The sequence below is a fragment of the Vanellus vanellus genome (assembly GCF_965231255.1).
Source record: "Vanellus vanellus genome assembly, chromosome: 2".
Taxonomy (NCBI): Eukaryota; Metazoa; Chordata; class Aves; order Charadriiformes; family Charadriidae; genus Vanellus; species Vanellus vanellus.
The window spans coordinates 80,548,391-80,566,251 of record NC_138906.1 but is presented as its reverse complement, the minus strand read 5'-3'; the positions used below and the strand labels follow the sequence as shown (position 1 = coordinate 80,566,251).

The window sequence follows — 17,861 nt, the reverse complement described above, 5'->3', positions numbered from 1 at the left end:
GCCCTGCAGCCTCATGTATAGGCCTCACAAAAAGAGCATGAAAGGAGCCTTCCAGCCTGCCTGGAGGGTGTGAGCCTGGAGGCTCCAAAGTGAGAGCACTTTGCCTTTTGTCCCTGGTCTAATGACAAATTCTTGTTCCAGTGCCCTTTGTACTCTATTTCTTACTCCTTTTTCCTTTTACTCCTGTGCCCTATACTCTTATTATCATGCCTTTTCTATGATTTGTTTGTTTTGAAATCAGATGCCACCATCTTTTATTCTCAGTTTGCCTTTTGAGTATCTGGTTGCTTCTGAATCTTGAAATGTTCTCAGTGCTTTTTGGTCAATTCATATCCTGAAGTTGTTCAGTAGCACAAAACTGGTTTTTGGCTTCTCTTAGTGTCATTCATTTACAGGGAATAGGTTGGCACTCCTACTTTTCAGAGTGAATAAGAAAGATCACTGACATTTTGGCACTCAAGAAACAGATAGCATCACCCTGGTGGCTTTTTTTTTTCCAGATTCTTTTTTTTTTTTTCATTCCTCCTATAGTTCTTGATATCAGGACAATCTCTTTTACAGATGATACTGCTGTTACTGAACACTTCTATCTGACATACACCTTTTTTCAGCATTTGCAGTGGGTATAATTTTAGCGCTTTTTTCATTTTTTTTAATCTTATGGATTTTTTTTTTTTGTAAAAACCTCAGGGTTAGAGCCAAGAACCAGTACTTAGGTTAAGGAGGGCCTATAGAGGGCACTATTGTTTTACCCTTTCCCTGGTATACTCTGAGGTGATTATCTTAATAAAACATTTCATTTGCATTTTAATAGTTCGAGTATTTGATTCCTGTATCACAATTAAAAAAAAAAAAAAGAAATTACTGCATTTTTTCTTCTAATATACATGATTCCATGCAATCAGGGCAGATATGGTTTCCTTAAAAAAAGTGTCTTGCAAACATGAATTTTATATAAACCCATAGTCTGTTATGTATTATTTTAGACTGAACAGTAGGAAAGAATTTTTCACAGAAAGAGTGGTTGGGCATTGGAATAGACTGCCCAGGGAGGTGGTTGAGTCACCATCCGTGGATGTGTTTAAGAGATGTTTAGATGTGGTGTTGGGGGATATGGTGTAGGGGAGAACTTTGTAGAGTAGGGTAGATGGTTGGACTCGATGATCCCAAGGGTCTCTTCCAACCTAGACAATTCTATGATTCTATGATTCTATGATTCTATGATTCTGTGTATTATTATATTAGTAGGATTCCACAGCTGCATGAGCTGAGGTTTAAAGTATTTCTGGTTTTGCTATACAACCTTTTGCAAACAAAATCCAGAAAAGTAAGCACAATGCAAATAGGACATAGTATATTTTCCAATAACTCAAAGAAACTAACACTCCAAAATACAGAAATCTCGTATAACCTCAGTAATTTGTCGGTGGTCTATTTCATTAATTTCTACAGATTTAATGTTTGCATGCCTGATTTCAATACAGAGTCTTAACCTTTATTGCTGATCAGAATATCCTATAGGAAGAAAAGGATGCCCTTCAAAATGGAAGGAACAGGAATGGGATAAAAATGCAATGTTCTTGAAATAGGAGCCATTAAAAAAATCAAATATACACTGAATGGTCATACATTAGAAAATGCAAGAGAAGGAGAAAAACTTGCGTGTTTTAGTCAGTCATGGGATTACAGGAAGAAGCTAGTTTGATACGGCAATGAAAATAGCAAATGTTTGTACTTATTCTAATAGAGATAGGAAAATATTAACATTGTTCAAACATTGTTGTTCAAAGACCTGTGTCCATTCATACAGAAGGAAGGCCAATTGAAATGTAGCAGTCACAGAAAAATGACTCTGATCATCAGCCCTTCATATCTGGCGTCCTCTTCACTGGCTCCTTTTGGAATCCACTTGACTTGAAAATGAGAGACTGATGTTGTAAACAGGGTTCCAGCTGAGGACTCAGAAGTGCCTATTTTGCAAGCAAAGACTGTATATATAGGCTGGTAGCCTGGCAAAGAAAAATAATGAGAGCATATGGAATTATTATCTATAAATGTTGGATGAGGAAGAATGTATACATGTGGGAGGAGGTTCTCAAAACAGAAAAACAATGCTGGCACAAGAACAGGACATCTAATCTGGGAAACAACAGTCTTTCTAAGCCCCAGAGGGGTGATTTCTTCAAATAGGAACTGTCTAGCTGTTGCACCTTTTTCTTCACTAGGCATAGTGGTAAGCAAGCAAGTTAAAACTGCATTAACAAACGGAAATACTCAGGAATCAGTCACACTGCGCCATATTCAGGTTTACTGTATTAATTATAGTATAGTAACTACACTCACTATAGTAAAGAAATCACTTACTATAGCTAACTAACTTAAGTATTCTGTAAAACATGACATCTGTAAGGTCCAGAAAGTGATGAACAATGAAGACTGCTGATTGCTTAGGACAGCAGATCTTCAGTTAGTGAGGAGATACAAAAAAAGTTGGAATCTACTTTAAACATCTGTTGTAGCAGTCTAACAGCTGCTGTTTCTGACAACTGTATATCTGGAATCATGGTGCTGTCATCTGGTAAGGCTGGGTCTGTTTGCATTTCTTTTTTAATCTTGTCAAACATTTCTTTTTTGCTTTATTTTCTTTGGAAGTGACAGAGCTTGAATCTTACTTCAAACTCCAGCTCTCCAGCTCTTTTGAGGATGTAAAGTGTAAATGTTCCTATAATCTTCAAAATACTTTATATAAGAACAGAAAGGAATCATCTCTTCTAGTTTCTCTAAACACCAAGAAAAGTTGGAAGCACTGTAGCATCTGTCTCCCATTGTCTTTTTTAGCATCTATCCTCCCATTTTTAACAGAAATTTCAGCTACATTTTTGAAATAGTGGTCCCTAAGGGTAGGTACCTAACTCTTGACATAACCTTCCAGATATCTGGCCTGAGCAGATAACTAGCTTCAGCTCTTTAGCTATTACTCTTCATTAGGCCCACCTCTAAGTAATTTTTAACTCCATTAACTGCTTTTGATTTAATTTTATAGAGGAGAAAAGGTGTCAAAACCGTTAATTTCATATACGTTCTGGAAGAACAGTAGCTGCATAAGGCAAATAATCCTACCTGGTGCTTTGACTGTTTGGTCAGCTGCCTGTTCCACAAATACACATATGAGCTGCCACCAACGGTAGCCCATGCTGTGCCTTCTCCAGCCAGTATTTAGGGAACACAAGAAGTAGCAGCATTTTGCAGTCAAGAGGTTTTGAGGACATGGGCTGGAGGAGGAAGTATAAAATACCATGCAGTGTGCTAAGCGATACAAGGGAGAGCAGGATGCTTTGCCTTAAGGGTGAGTCAGATAGGTTATGTGGAGCATGGAAGGAACCAGAGGTTAGTATAACTGAGCTTAGCATACTGAGGCACCTTTCACTTCTGGTGATTCTGGATCTTGCTGTGGATCTTGTGGAATATCTTTTTAGAAGAAAGGATCTTTTATGGCTTGACATAAATTATTTGTGTAGATATTTGCCCTGATGGTACATGATAAGTGGATATGTAGGTATATGGAACACATATATAGTGTTTTGGGGGTATTTTTTGTGCATTAGGAAGAAGTCTTAAACTTCAGCAAAATATACATAAATACTTTTTACCTAATGTGCAAAACCGTTTTCCTTTTAACACAGAGTCACCAAGTGGAGTAAAAACTTCGGTGCTTATTATTTGATGATATTAATATGTTGATAATATTAATGGTGCTGATTATGATATTAATTGAGGAGGTTGGTTGATGCTATAGGGATACAGAGCACCAGAAGAGACAGGGAAGACTACAATGTTGTTACTATTCTGAAATAGCAACCGTGTGCAATATTATAGTATTAGCAGTTTCATTTTGAGTGCTTTGGGTTTTCTGAATGCTGTAACATTGTGTAACCTCAAGCAATATGTGTGGTTGAATTTGTTCATTACTAGACAGAGCCTACTGTTTGGACCTATTCAATCTGGAGTGAAATCATGTGCTATGAATACTGCCAAGAGTAAACCCATGATTCTCTTTATTAGCTACCTACCAACTGCCTACTTATTATTTTAATAATTTCATTATCTTGTTAAGAGACCACAGCAACCCCAGAATAGCAAGTTTCCCTTATAAATACAAACAAATAATAAGACTCAACAGGCAGCTTATTTCTGGATAATTGTAGGTTGGTGGTTCATTGTGTACATCCCAAGGTCAATTGACTTTGATCTTTGCTGAGGTTCAGTAACCGCTCTGAAATTCAGTGAGTAGGGTGTTATATTCACAGCAGGAAACAGAACTTGGCCTGTAGGATGGATGGAAAACCATCTTACCCACCAAATTACCAGGTATTATAACCAGCTATATGACATTAGTGGGAGCTAAAGTGCAATTTACAGACGTCTTGCATAACCTAAAGCCACTTCATAAATGAGATTAACTATGCTGTTTAAATCAGTGTTACAGAGTGAGGTAGAGGAGGGAAGTTATTTCATTCTGGAAAATAGCCACGGCCTGCAATTTCCATTTTTTGGAATTTAATTACCACAGCTATAAAAGTACATTTTCAGTAAAACCTTGTTACAAATATACATGCTAGCTGCTTGTCTCTAACGTATTCCATTTAAACACACAAAAAAAGTTAGTGCTTAGCCTTAACCTATTAAAATATATGGGATCTCACTTTCATTATACAGCTTTGGTACTGCTGTTTCATACAGTTTCATATCAAGGTGAATTTAGCATGGTTAAAAACGGGCCCTGAGGTACTGCTAGCCCTGACTGTCCCTGCCCAGCCCCCAGGGCTCCCCCCACCTGCCCAGGGCCCAGCACCCCATGTCAGTCCCCCGGGGCCATTAGCTCCCCGGGGCCATCAGCCCTTGCCCCAGCGATGCCACAGTAGGGCTGATCTCCAGCTCCACACAGCCCTGCCCTGCCCAGCCACGGGACCCACATAGCTGGGCCCACCTTTGGGCCCATGTCCTGTCCCCATCCCCATGTAGATGCCCCATGCTGGGGGCTGGGGCTGCCCCGGTGTCCCTGGCTGCCCTGCGGCTGGGGGTGGTGGGACGGGCCCTGGCTGCCAGGCCCTGCCATCACCCACCTGGGCAGCCGCTGTCCCTCATCTCTGTTCAAATACACTAATGCTGCTTTTGGAAGTGCTGCTGACATTGTGGAGTATAGCACGTGACTTTATAATACCAGAGATGGGCAATAATAAATTGTACAACTTAATGCCAATTGGATTTGCTGTTTTCATGCTGTATCAGTTTATAGTCTTAGTGCAAAAGCAAATGAAAGACGCCCTTAAATTCTTCCCATGCGCTTTGCTGAAGTAATTCCTGTGTGTGTAGCATGGGTGCAACCAAATGTTTAAAACCCTGGTAAAATTTTCCCTGAGTGTTGTTTTAAAGTGAAGCAATACTATCTATTGGAGATGAACACAAATTCTGTACATATATTCATTCTGGAAATAAGAAAAAATAAATGCTTGCAGTACAAATACTTTGAGCACAGCTTTCCCGTGCCTTTTCCTTTTTGTGCTGAAGACATCCCATTGCCACTGCCCTTGGCGCTTTCAGAGGGCTCTGCCAGAGGAAGCTACTCCAGATTATGGCTAATTTGAAAATAAAAACAACTCTCCTTTTAAAGTAATTATGTATGTGACAACAAGCAGAATGTCAAATACAGGCAGTAATGCTGCAGTCCTGCGTGCACTCTAAACGTCTCTTGCTGGAGGCGTGAAGACTTCCCTGTTTTCAAGCAGCTGTATTTGAATGGTTTGGGCCAGGACACTTACTTGGTGGGGGCAGAAGAAAGACAGAGGCTGGACAGTTTTTATCTGAGTGTAAGTCATTAAAAGCAAACCAGATGGTTCGCTTAACAGTGGTATTAAAGTAAAATGAGTAAAAGTATGCCTAGGGCATAGTAAAATCTTTAATTTGTCATTCATCCTCAGCCTTAGCCAGTGATTGATGGATGATTTCACAAAAGTGTCCAGATTAGATTCTGAATGAATCAATTTACTGTAATATTAATACAGTGCAATTGCTGATGCATTTACTTTTTATTGCATAGACTTACATCTTCACAATTTTGCTTACCTTTGGGGTATTGCTCAGTTCAGTCACCAGTTGAAATGAGTGCCATTGAGTAACACCGAGTTCCTATGGAAATATAAAATCTACTTTCATGTGGAGTCCTAAAAACCTTTGACAGAAGTAACTTTGTCTTCAGGGTTGGTAATATGATACAGCCCAGATGACATTAGCACCGTGTCCCAAGATTTTTTATTCTATCCCATGACTATCTGCCATGGCCCATTTATCCGTCCAACTTTATGCAGAGGATAATGGACACTCTTGCAACATGGGTTTTCACACAGAATGAAGCTTGTATTGGCTAGGATCAGTCCTGCTAACAGCATTTGCAGTGTAATTTACACACATACCTCATCACAGCAAACTTCCTTTGCAATGAGGTTTCTGGGTAGGGAAAAATATTTTCAACTTAAAAGGAAAGGAGGGGTTGGTTTTAGTACTCATTTCATCCTCATAACCTCACAACGGTGTTAAGTTTTATATACAAAAACAGCAACTGTATTTTTAAGTGCATCTCTCCTCCAGGTCCTTCTTTTGGCCTCAACTTGCACTATTTTTTTTTCTTAATTTCATTCCTAACGTATTTTTTTTAACCTGGTTACAGTAGCAATTTCTCCCTTCGTATAGGTCACACAGATAAAATATTGCTTCCAAGATAAACTGACACTTAAGAAAGAAATAAAACAGATTATTGTCTTTGCCTGGCTAAAACTTTTCTACCAAGCAAACAGTCAAGGACAGATAACGTAATCTAAAATAATAAATAGTTTTTTTCAGATATTTTCCTCAGAAGTGACTGATAAAAATTTATCACCTATGAGAAACTTTTCTAGAGATCTGCTTGCTTTTTCTAATATAGAAAACGTTGGATTTTTTTTTTTTCTGAAAAGAAGGGAAGAAAATCCAAACTATTTTGGCCTAGCTACTAAGTGGTTGATGCTGGTGTTGTGATATAGGCCTATCCCACAAAAGCCCTGATGGCAAGCAGTTAGAGAGCTATCCTAGGTTACTGAGATCAAAGATTGTAATCATACCTTTTGAGACCCTTTGTGAACCAGGTTCTTGAGTGCACACATGGTGACACACTGTAAATTCGCTGTTGGTTTGAAGACCAAGCACTCAGCCAGCCTTAGCTCTACGTAACATACACCAGTATGTAGGACATTAACTCCCCCAGGTCTTGCTCTCACAGTAACTAATCCACATACAGCCTGGCCAACTAAGCACTTAGTTTGTTCTGTCATGTCCTAGAAAAGTTGTAAACCTAAAGGTACTGAAGTTGGAAAGGATCTTGTCAGAGGGAATGTTTATTTTCAAAAGTTAGTGCTTTTGCTGAAGGGCTAGAGATTGAACCTTGCATGAAGATCATGTCATTCTCAATATTGATGAGTCATTACACTAAGATATACTTTGCCATGATATCCAAAGTCACAGCTGATCTTACACAGGTGGATTAGTTGTGGAGGAGGAATGGAAATTTTATAAACTATGGACCTGAAAAAATCACACAAGTTTCCATTTTTAGCTCTTTAGATGGTTTGGGCTAGGTAAAGAATATTATGGAAGACAATTCCCAGTGGTTCCAACACCTTTTCTAGCTTGAACTTTTTGCTACCTTGTTCATTGAAACCAGGTTTAATTAAAATGATGATAAAAATGAGTTTGGGAGTTCAACCTGTAACAAGTCTCACAACAGCACTATTCTATGATTCATATGAATTAATGATGGTCTGTTACCGAGGGCTGTTTTTGTCCCAATATGATACAGACAAAGTTAACGAGGCTTTCAAGGAAAACAGAAGTTGAATTTTTGATGTGAAACAATAATAAAAAATACACAGTTTTAAAGACAAAATTCTTTTCTTGCCTTTTCTGTCTCAAGTTGCCTTTGAGGAAAATTATACTCAAATATCCTATTGAAATTACTTCCCGCAGTGGAATTCTAGTCTGACTTCTTAACAAGCAGGTCTAACAGATATTTGTCAGAGGCTGAGGTTGTATCCGGTAAATCATATAATTCCTCACAGCCCTATGGCCGAGTGTGTTGGCCAACTGAATGGGACTCAGGAGACCCTAACTCTATTAAAAGTTCCAAGATCAGCTTTCTGAGAAACTTCAAGTTTCTGTGCTTTGTTATCCAAAACCAGAGCAAATGGTATTGACTGCTTTTGTGAGGGGTTTTGAAATCTGCTTATGAAAAATGCTGCATACAGGCTACTTACTGATATTCTTACTATCAAGAGAAAAGGCCCTGTGCAAAATTACATGGAATGTCCATTTTCTCCCTGAATGAGAATGAAGGCGATGTGCCTCAGCACATCTGCTAATGATTAAGCATGCTACAGTTCTGCTATTTTTTATTTTTGGACACTTTTGGAATGTGTGGTGACAACAAGTTTTGCCCTTAAAGGAAGACTTGTTGCATGGAGCATGCTTTCTGTAGAGATCATAGGCATAAGTGCAGGTGGTGGAGCACTGTGCCACCAACTGGGTTGGCGGTAGACTGATCTGGGCAGAAAGTTGGAGGAAGTCCAAAACATTGACCATATGGTCATGCTGGAGGCTACCCTTCCAGCATGGTAGGGTCGTAACCAGGTATTCGAAAAGTCTATGTGAAGATTTTCTATATTATTTCAACCTATAAATCTTTCTCTTCTACAAAGGATGCCATCCAGCAATGCTAAGTACTTTGCTCCATAAGCAACTGTTTTGGTTTTTTTTGGGGGGGGGTATTTTTTTTCTAACTTGTATGCAGGAAAAGAGAAACAAAGGGCTGGTTGAGAGAGTCCAGCTCTCCTGACTCATAAACATGTCGTTTCTGTGAAATCAACTATTTCCAGGAATCTGCTACCTGTTAGATTCATTTTTTCCCATGAATTCCCATGCCTTGACTTTAAAAGCCATTTTAATGCTTCATTTTTTGAATTTTTATTTTCTCTAACGTAACAAAAAAATAAATTGTAGTTTATTAGCCTTGATTTTAGGGCCAGGAGGGATAAATAAGCCTTTATCAAAGGAACAGCCATGAGAGTATGATTTAATCGGTCATACCATGTGTGTGGAATAAACACCATTACAAGAGACATGGAAATGTCCTGGGAAAAACAGATGATTGTTTGGGCAGCTCATGCTTTGTATGCTAATTATCATCACTCTTTTCTTTCCCCTGCCCCCACCATGTTTCAGCTTGGTCCATGTCCCTTTGGATAAGGCAACTGATCTCTTAATTGCCAGTGCTGGAATGGTCTAGTATGCCTGCCTGCTTCTGCTCTTAGTTTGCCACATCTGTGAACGCATGTGTTTATCTGCTATTCGTATATGTATTTAGTATATTATTATGTTGTGCACTATGTGGTACATTGCATAATGTCCATGGGGCACAGAAGCAGAGCATCTAAAATTTAAAGTCACATAGTGGCTGGCCTGGCCTCTTTTTAATTCTTTGCTTACTGCAATTCCTGAATACAGTGTTTTTTTCCACTGTAGGATCTCACTGTCCTACGTATTCCTAGGATTCCTCCTAAGCCAATCTCATTGATGTATGCTTAGCTTGGGAAGGTGATCTGCATCATCGGTTCATGGATTTCCTGAGGCAATTTCTCACAATATTGCAGCCCATTTCAATTCCAACATCAAGACACAACTCTGTCAATTCACTGTTTCTACTGTGGTATCACCTCATTTCCCTAAAGCAGTGTACAGCCTTTTGGTTGGGTATTAAGACTAGTAGAGCATGTATCATGGTATCAGTTAAAGTATCTAGAATTGTGTCCTGATTATTTTCCTTTCTTCTTTTTATTCCCATTTCACCACCAGCTGCATTCAGACCAGGATAAAGGCGATGGATCACTTAAGTACATCCTTTCTGGAGATGGAGCAGGAGACCTCTTCATTATCAATGAAAACACTGGTGACATCCAGGCCACAAAGAGACTAGACAGGGAAGAAAAGCCTGTGTACATACTCCGTGCCCAGGCTATAAACAGAAGGACTGGAAGACCAGTGGAACCAGAATCTGAGTTCATCATTAAGATCCATGATATCAATGACAATGAACCAATGTTTACAAAGGATGTTTACAATGCCAGCATTCCTGAAATGTCAGATGTCGGTAGGTGCCGATTTCAGTATCTGGTCTGTGTTCTTTCTGTGGACTCAATGAAGGGCCCAGAGTTTACAGGCACTGAATACAGACATCCGCTGTTTGATCCTGGAATAAAAGCCATTAAAAAAAAAAAAAATCTAACTCCAGGAAAACAGTGGCAACATTTTGCTGGAATCAGAGGTGTCAGCTGAGTGAAACCCACTCCCTCTGTTGTACCACAAAAAGGTGCAAGTTAATACAATCTAGTTTAGCTCACAGTGAAAGTGAGCTGAGCTAAGCAGTGTTACATGACACCTGTAAAGAGTTTAATATGCTTTGTTAACATGATTTAGTAGCGGCATAATAATATGGTAAACTATGGTCACCTAGGTGTGTCCATAGCACCCCTGGATCTGTTCAGCAACCCTTCCTTAGTTCAGGAGGGTAAAAAAAATGGAAAAGGGCAGGTGCAGAAGTGGTTGTACACGCTTCAGGAGCAAAAACTGACGCCGAAGTCAACTCGTCACTGATTCTGAGATACGCCATTAACTTCCTATGACCTTTGTTGCTCTTTTCATGCAAAAGAAAAAAGCTCCAAAGTCCACTGAAGGCCATTGAAATCTTTCTATTGATATAAAATGTATCAAGCTGTAAGAATCAATCAAGAAAAGAAAAGAAAACAACTTCCTTGAAATATGATTTTAAGACTGGGTATTTTCCAGAGGAGTTGACAGGTTTTGATTCTTTGTCTTTGATTCTTAGGGAGGTCATTTTGATTTCTTTGTCACAGAGCGATAGATGGTTAAACTGCAAGAAGCACATTTCTAATCTGAAATAATATCCAGGGAGAGAAGCATTAATTAATCATAATCAAGAATGAGATTAAAATAAAGCTCAAGCAATATGAAAATAAAGACTTTGGGGCATTCTCTTCTCTCATTCATGGGACTTGTCTCATGGATGAAACCTCATCTGGTGAAGAGAGAACCTAATATTCACATTTTAATATGTGAAGTGAATACTTGATTCACAAATCTGTTTTAAATGCCAAAACCTAAGCTCATTTTTTTATGTTTGTTAACACTTTGCCTAGGATTCCACACTATTTCTTTCCCTAAAAGACACATGAAAAAACAGATTTACATTCCTATGTCAAACACCTTACAAGCCTGAGTAAATTCGCAAAAGTATTTTTTTGACCTAGATTCAGATTCTGAATGCCTTCAATATCTGGGGAAGGGTGCATTTCTTTTTTCTTCATAAGAGAGATGGTGAAGGATCTACATATCCAATAATAACTGTGTATTTTAATGAACTGAGAATAAGCCAACTATCATTTCAGTTTTGTATCTATGTCCTTTATGAACAGAGAAACTTCTACCAAATAAGAATATGTCTAACTTTTTGCCATAAGTTTGACCTGAACCTGAACTATGCTTTTTCTACATCATAAACTGTCTTGGCCATTAAAAAAAAAAAAAAAAAGGTGGATTTTTATTTTCTTTAATTTATCATCACAGGTACCTTCGTTGTGCAAGTCACCGCAACTGATGCCGATGATCCTACATATGGGAACAGTGCTAAAGTTGTCTACAGCATTCTCCAGGGACAACCATATTTCTCCGTTGAATCTGAGACAGGTCAGAGGACCTCACCTGTCATTCTATGACAATGTCTGTAATTTAAAGTGACATACTAAGCCGAGCTAGGACCTATTAGACAAAAACTTCAAAGAGATTACATCTTAGTGCAAAATCTGACAAATTTAATAGAGCGATACATCTGTAAACATGACACCTACATTATTTTAATCTTACCAGCAAAGTCTAATAAATACAATTAGTACTGGATGTGAACCAGTTTTCAATCATTTTTAACAAGCAGTGGGTACAGAGACTGCCATGGATGCTTAAATTAAACCAAATAGGTTGGCTTTTAGGAGAAAACAAGAAACAGGTGGGTGTGGAAAAAAGTGCTTAATCCTCATTGATCTTCATAATGGCTAAATTAAGACTGAGGATTTGTTCAGGTGGTTTTTTTTTTCCTCCTTCTGCTTCTTCAAAACTTGTTTAAAGTAATTATAATTTCTGTACATCTGCAACATATCACTTTAATGCTAATTTTATGAAAGAAATCTTAATTAAGAATAATGATAGAAGAGGTAAAATTGGCTGATGCGCTACACTAGAAGATCACAAATAGAATCCAAAACTTCTGAGTTCTGTTTTCGGAAGGTGTTTAAATTATACACAGTGCCTGGAATTTTTTATGGGCTGAATAAGAGACGGCTTTGGAACCTGCGCATGTAAAACATATGAATTCTGGCTGACTGAATCTGCTGTACCATTGACTATCTGACTACATAGATAGTCCCTTCCCAAGATTTATAAGAGACTTCTCCAACAAGAAACAAAAGATCTCAAGAAACTCCTTAAATGCGAACATCCATTGTGGTAGGTTGCTGGAAGCTAGAGAAATCGATTCTCCTCAGCATCCTTACAGGAAAGGAATGGATTATCCCAGACAATTAATCAGGTTTTAGCATTTTTTCTTAAATAAATCTTAGAAACTCAGGCAGGGAAAAGGAGTGGGAGATTAGATGTCTCAAAGAAAAACCTGAGGTGAAAAAACGTACATAATTCTGAAAAGGGGGAGAGCCAAGATCAAAGGGAGTTTCCCTTCAAGCATAAGGTATAAGATACTAGAAGCAAGGATTTTTTTTTCACTGATGCACTATTCTGACTTGGACAGTACACTATGTGCTCTTTTATCTAGAGTTATAATAAGGATAACGTAGCTGGGAGTTCACCAGTCATATTCTTTTAGCAAGAGGGTTGTATGGGGCACAGAGGGGAAGCAAGGTAAACCACAGGCTTGATCTTCCTGTCATGGAAATCAATTGCAAAACTCCTAGAGTGAAGTAAGTCTCTGTTGAAGCTGCTGTGAATTTTGCCGTGGATTTCAGTACTTGAGTTTCACCCCTTTTGCCTACAAAGGAGTCAGTTCTTAGCCTAAAGAGACCCAGTGAGAATGCATTTTGCCTCATGGTAAATCTGAATGAATTAATTTCAATAGGAGTTGGCCTCATAACTGATATTTGTGCCTTTGAAGAAGGAAGTGACTGGCAAGATCATTTCAATCAGTGCATAAATAGAAATATATATACTTGATATACTTGGGCGTGCTTGGGTGCTCACAATTTTCTTAATTAATTTCTCTTCTCCTATTTAAAGTTGTTGTACTGCCTCTTTAATGATGTCTTGCTGAACTTAGCTTTCTTTTTTTTTTTTTTTACCACATCTGTCAAAATAAAAATATTGACAGAACAGGAGAGAAAAGATGGAGCACTTTATAATGAACAGAGAGCCTTTTTCCACTTCAGTGAGAGACTTTAGCATGGAACTGAAAGGGGGTAAATAGTTATGTAAAATAACGCTGCTCACAAATAGGTAGAACATCTTTCTGGGGATGCCACTAATATTGTGTCTGTCACATAGGCAGCAGCCTGAGATATGATATGACAAGTCTGCAATTTAATGTGCCATCTCATAACAGTAAATATTTGTACTGGGTGAAGTTTACTTATTACACAGAGATTGTTTTGTTCTTTGGGCTGTGGGGTTTTTTTAATAAGAATTTCCATCGAAGTCCGTACCTTACTTGTGAATTTGCCCTCTTTAATTTTCATATTTTCAGGCATTATTAAAACTGCTTTGCTAAACATGGATCGTGAAAACAGGGAGCAATACCAAGTGGTCATCCAGGCTAAGGACATGGGAGGCCAGATGGGCGGATTATCAGGAACCACCACTGTGAACATCACATTGACTGACGTAAACGACAATCCGCCTCGCTTCCCCCAGAGTATGCAATATTTACATTCTATGTTTTTAAAGTAAAATGGACAAAAATCTATCTTTTTTTCACCTCTGATATTGTTTCTGCTGTCATGAACTTACTGAGTATCAGACGTTCTTTAAGAAAGAAAAAGACAACACACAAGCAAGCGGTAGGATCATGCTAAAGTTAATTGCAATAACTGGGAAACGTATCTTTAATATTTTTGCTCCTGTTGCAGTAGATAGTCTAAGAAGGGAATTAACGTACAGAAACATTATTTTCCCTGCCCATTAAATAGCTTTGACTGATATAATCTATATTTTTTGATCAATATTATTTCTATTAGACCTTGTTGTTGACTGCATTTTAAGATATCTGTTCTAATCTAACATATTTAAGTTTTGAAACGTATTTATTTATGATCCCAAGAGCATTTCTATTAAAATGAATCCTTACACCCAGGAAGCATTCACCTCAATGGATTTTCCTATAGTCTTTTCATAGCGAAACAAAAACACATACATAAATATACCAGATATTTCTGCCTATTTTCCTTCCCCTGCCTCAGATCACTTGGTGGATATCTGTGTGATATTTATGGGACTCACTTGAGCCAGATCTCTTAGAAAGTAATTTCTGTTAATGACCACCCATGGCCATAAGGGATTCAAAGCAATTCAGCTTTCATCCACTCCTCTTTCCCTCTCTTTCTTTTCTTCCTTCTCTCTTTCTTCCTTCTTTCTCTCTCTCTTTTTCTTCTTTTTTGCTTTGTCTAACCGCTGCTCTGTGTGTGATGTGTGTGTATCACAGTGTCAGAGTGTGTCAAAGTCAAGAGCAGCTGTTAGAGAAAATAATTGCAGATACTATCAGACAAATCAGCAAGCTTTGGCGGTTAAGTCACTGGGAAAGTTATTGGAAGCAAGTTGTCATTTAAGTTCAAAGTCTGTTCTTAGCCATGGGCAAAGCGTTTCCATTTAAATTAGAGCATCTAAGTAAAATATAGCACTCTGCCTCCAATGAGTTAATTATACATCTCTGGACATAAGTGTCTTCAATATAAAAGCCAAAGATACAGCTTCATAATGACAACATTCCCCAAGTAGATTTTTTTCAGAGGAGAATTCAACGTAGCACATTATTAATAGGCATTTGGCTGGATTTGGTTTTAGTGTTACTAAGCTGCATTGGCCTCTGGCAGTTCTTAATATTTGTCTTTTGGCCTCAAGACATTTTTCATATACAATTTTGATATGACCGACGGAGACCCTGATAATGTCTCGAAAGGGACATATGTTGCTAAAGATACGTGTATGTAGGAAAACAAAATGCCCATCCTTCATACTAGAAAATCAATAGAAAAATAAGTTACATTTATCCACATGAAAGTAAGGCAGAAGCTGAAGGCTTTTGCCCCAGGAAGGCCTGAAGACACAGTGACTCGCTCACTCATCTGTGCATGCCCAGTATGGACAGTGGGCTGGGAGATGGTGTCCAAAGTACCATGAGACTGACTGACAAAATTTCCTTCTCTGTCTGGTGTAGGCACATACCAATTCAGAGCTCCCGAGTCTACACCTCCTGACTCACCGGTTGGCAGGATAAAAGCTAATGATGCTGATGTGGATGAAAATGCAGAGATTGAATACAGCATCACTGAGGGGGATGGATATGACATGTTTGGAATTACCACAGACAAGGACACACAGGAAGGAATTATAACTGTCAAAAAGGTATACATCTTAACACACTTAATCCTAGCCTCTGAAATAGCAGTCAAAACTTTATCTAATACATTTTTTTTCCATTTTTAGTGTAATATGTGTTCTTTATTAATTTGAATGCTATCTATTAGGAATCTCTACATTACATATGTACAGTTTCTTTTATACAAGCAATTGTGGTCCTTTCTCTTATACCCTCCTTTACTAAACCAATGCACATATTTTGAAGGACCTCAGAGAGTAAATAACCTAGGAAGTGGGGAGGACTGAGAAAAAATTCTCCAGTCTGAACATATCCACAGAATAACTCAAGAAGGCACCACCATCCAACTGTGACTTTCTCCCTGTGATGCTTACAGGATTTGCTCGCTTACTAGAAGTCACTGTGTTAAGACCACAGAAATAATCAGTATCACATTGCCTATTTTGCACTATCAGAAGGTGTTGAGTTGTATAGCTATAATGTATTAAAGTACATAGAAAAATTTCTTTTGACTCACAATTTGTAAAAAATTAACTAATAAATCCACCAGCATGCTTTTGCTTCAGAAAAAAATAATCACAGCACCTTGCTGGGTCACAATGGACATCATCTACTAGGTTGCACATTGGCTGTCAGAAAAGGTTTTAGAAATATTGTTTACAGTGGGTGATCAGGCAAGCTTGATAAGGTTACAGATATCATCCTCCATCAGTTCAAGTTCAGTCATCACTAGATAGACATTGTGTAGATTTTCCGAACATGCACTTGCTTGTTGATATCAGTATGACACCTGTCATTGCTTGTTTTTTAGGAGATGCCTTCCAGTGGCTGATTATGATATCAGTCTAACTCTGTTTGCATTTCTGTCCTTTTCAGACAGAAGCTGTGAATCTTCTACAACATAATGGAAAAACGGGGTGACTACTCTCTCCCCACATTTCTCTAAGTGCTGTAGCAAAGAGCCACTAAATGCTCCTTCTTTATACTTTTAGCAGAGTGTGGTATAGTCATAACCTACGATAAAATCACGTTTTCCTTGATGCGTGGCCCTGGATGTCCAGACACCAGATGTCACAGCGTTTCATTTCAGTGATGGAATGCCAATATTCAAACAAGCAGCTCCAAGAAAATCTTCCCCCCTTTAGTGTGTGGTGCTTAGGGGCAAGGAATAGACAAGAAAACATCAAAATGTCAAAAATGACAGAACAAAAGGCATAAAGAGTTAAGACTAATTGAGAAAGAAAGCTTAATTGATGTTTAGGAGTTCCAGGCATAGAATTCCCCCCAAAAGTGTCGGGTTTTTTTTCTATACCATATCATCAGTAGCGTAGACCCCCGTCTTTCTCCTTTCTGATGGCATTTTAGTTCCAGTTTAGTTTCCTGTTACCTAGCACAGGCCTCTCCATGACATCCCACCATTCGTCTGGCTGCAAGAAATAGCTATTCCCACAGACCTCTCAAACTTTTCTTTTTTCTCTTCCCAGGCATTGGATTTTGAAAGTAAAAGCCTGTATATTCTCAAAGTGGAAGCTACCAATACTCACGTGGACCCTCGATTCCTCTACCTGGGGCCATTCAAAGACTCAGCTACAGTCAGAATTCAGGTGGAGGATGTAGATGAACCCCCTGTGTTCAGCAGACCAGCGTACATAATGGAAGTGAAAGAAGACGTTCCAGTAAACAGTATAATAGGAACAGTAACTGCTCAGGATCCAGATGCTGCCAAGAACCCTGTCAAGTAAGCATAGACTGGTTTAGCTTGTGGATAAATTTTTTACAGCTTTAATTTGCCTTTTTTCATATCAGCACATACAAAAAAAATTACTTTTAACAATGACATTTTTCAGGAATGCTTAAATATGGAGTATTGTAGATGGTAAATGATCTCTCACATATAAGCATATCTAGGTATGTGTGATTGTGTTTGCATGGCCCTTGCATCTTGAATTACATTCTATCTTCTTCAGTAACTAACGTTTGTGTTTATTTCTACCATGGAAGAATTTACTGCAAAAAGAGCACTAAGAAGATGTTAGGGTTCTCCTTCCACCTTCAACATTTGGCAGTGCAATGGTGTGCATCCTCCTGGCTATATCACAGGGGGGTGATTCAG

The 17,861-nt window shown here is 38.5% G+C and overlaps 1 protein-coding gene across 2 annotated transcripts in view; it reads left to right on the top strand.

Moving 5' to 3' along the window:
• Positions 1–17,861, top strand: part of LOC309668693 (cadherin-6) — a gene marked incomplete at both ends in the record, with an annotated part of 50,851 nt that overhangs the window by 14,316 nt on the left and 18,674 nt on the right. For both annotated transcript variants that reach the window (XM_082479168.1, XM_082479167.1), the window contains 5 exons: positions 9,937–10,231; positions 11,725–11,844; positions 13,901–14,068; positions 15,587–15,774; positions 17,233–17,486. In XM_082479168.1, coding sequence (XP_082335294.1) covers positions 9,937–10,231; positions 11,725–11,844; positions 13,901–14,068; positions 15,587–15,774; positions 17,233–17,486 — 1,025 coding nt within the window. The remainder of the gene's footprint in view (positions 1–9,936; positions 10,232–11,724; positions 11,845–13,900; positions 14,069–15,586; positions 15,775–17,232; positions 17,487–17,861) is intronic.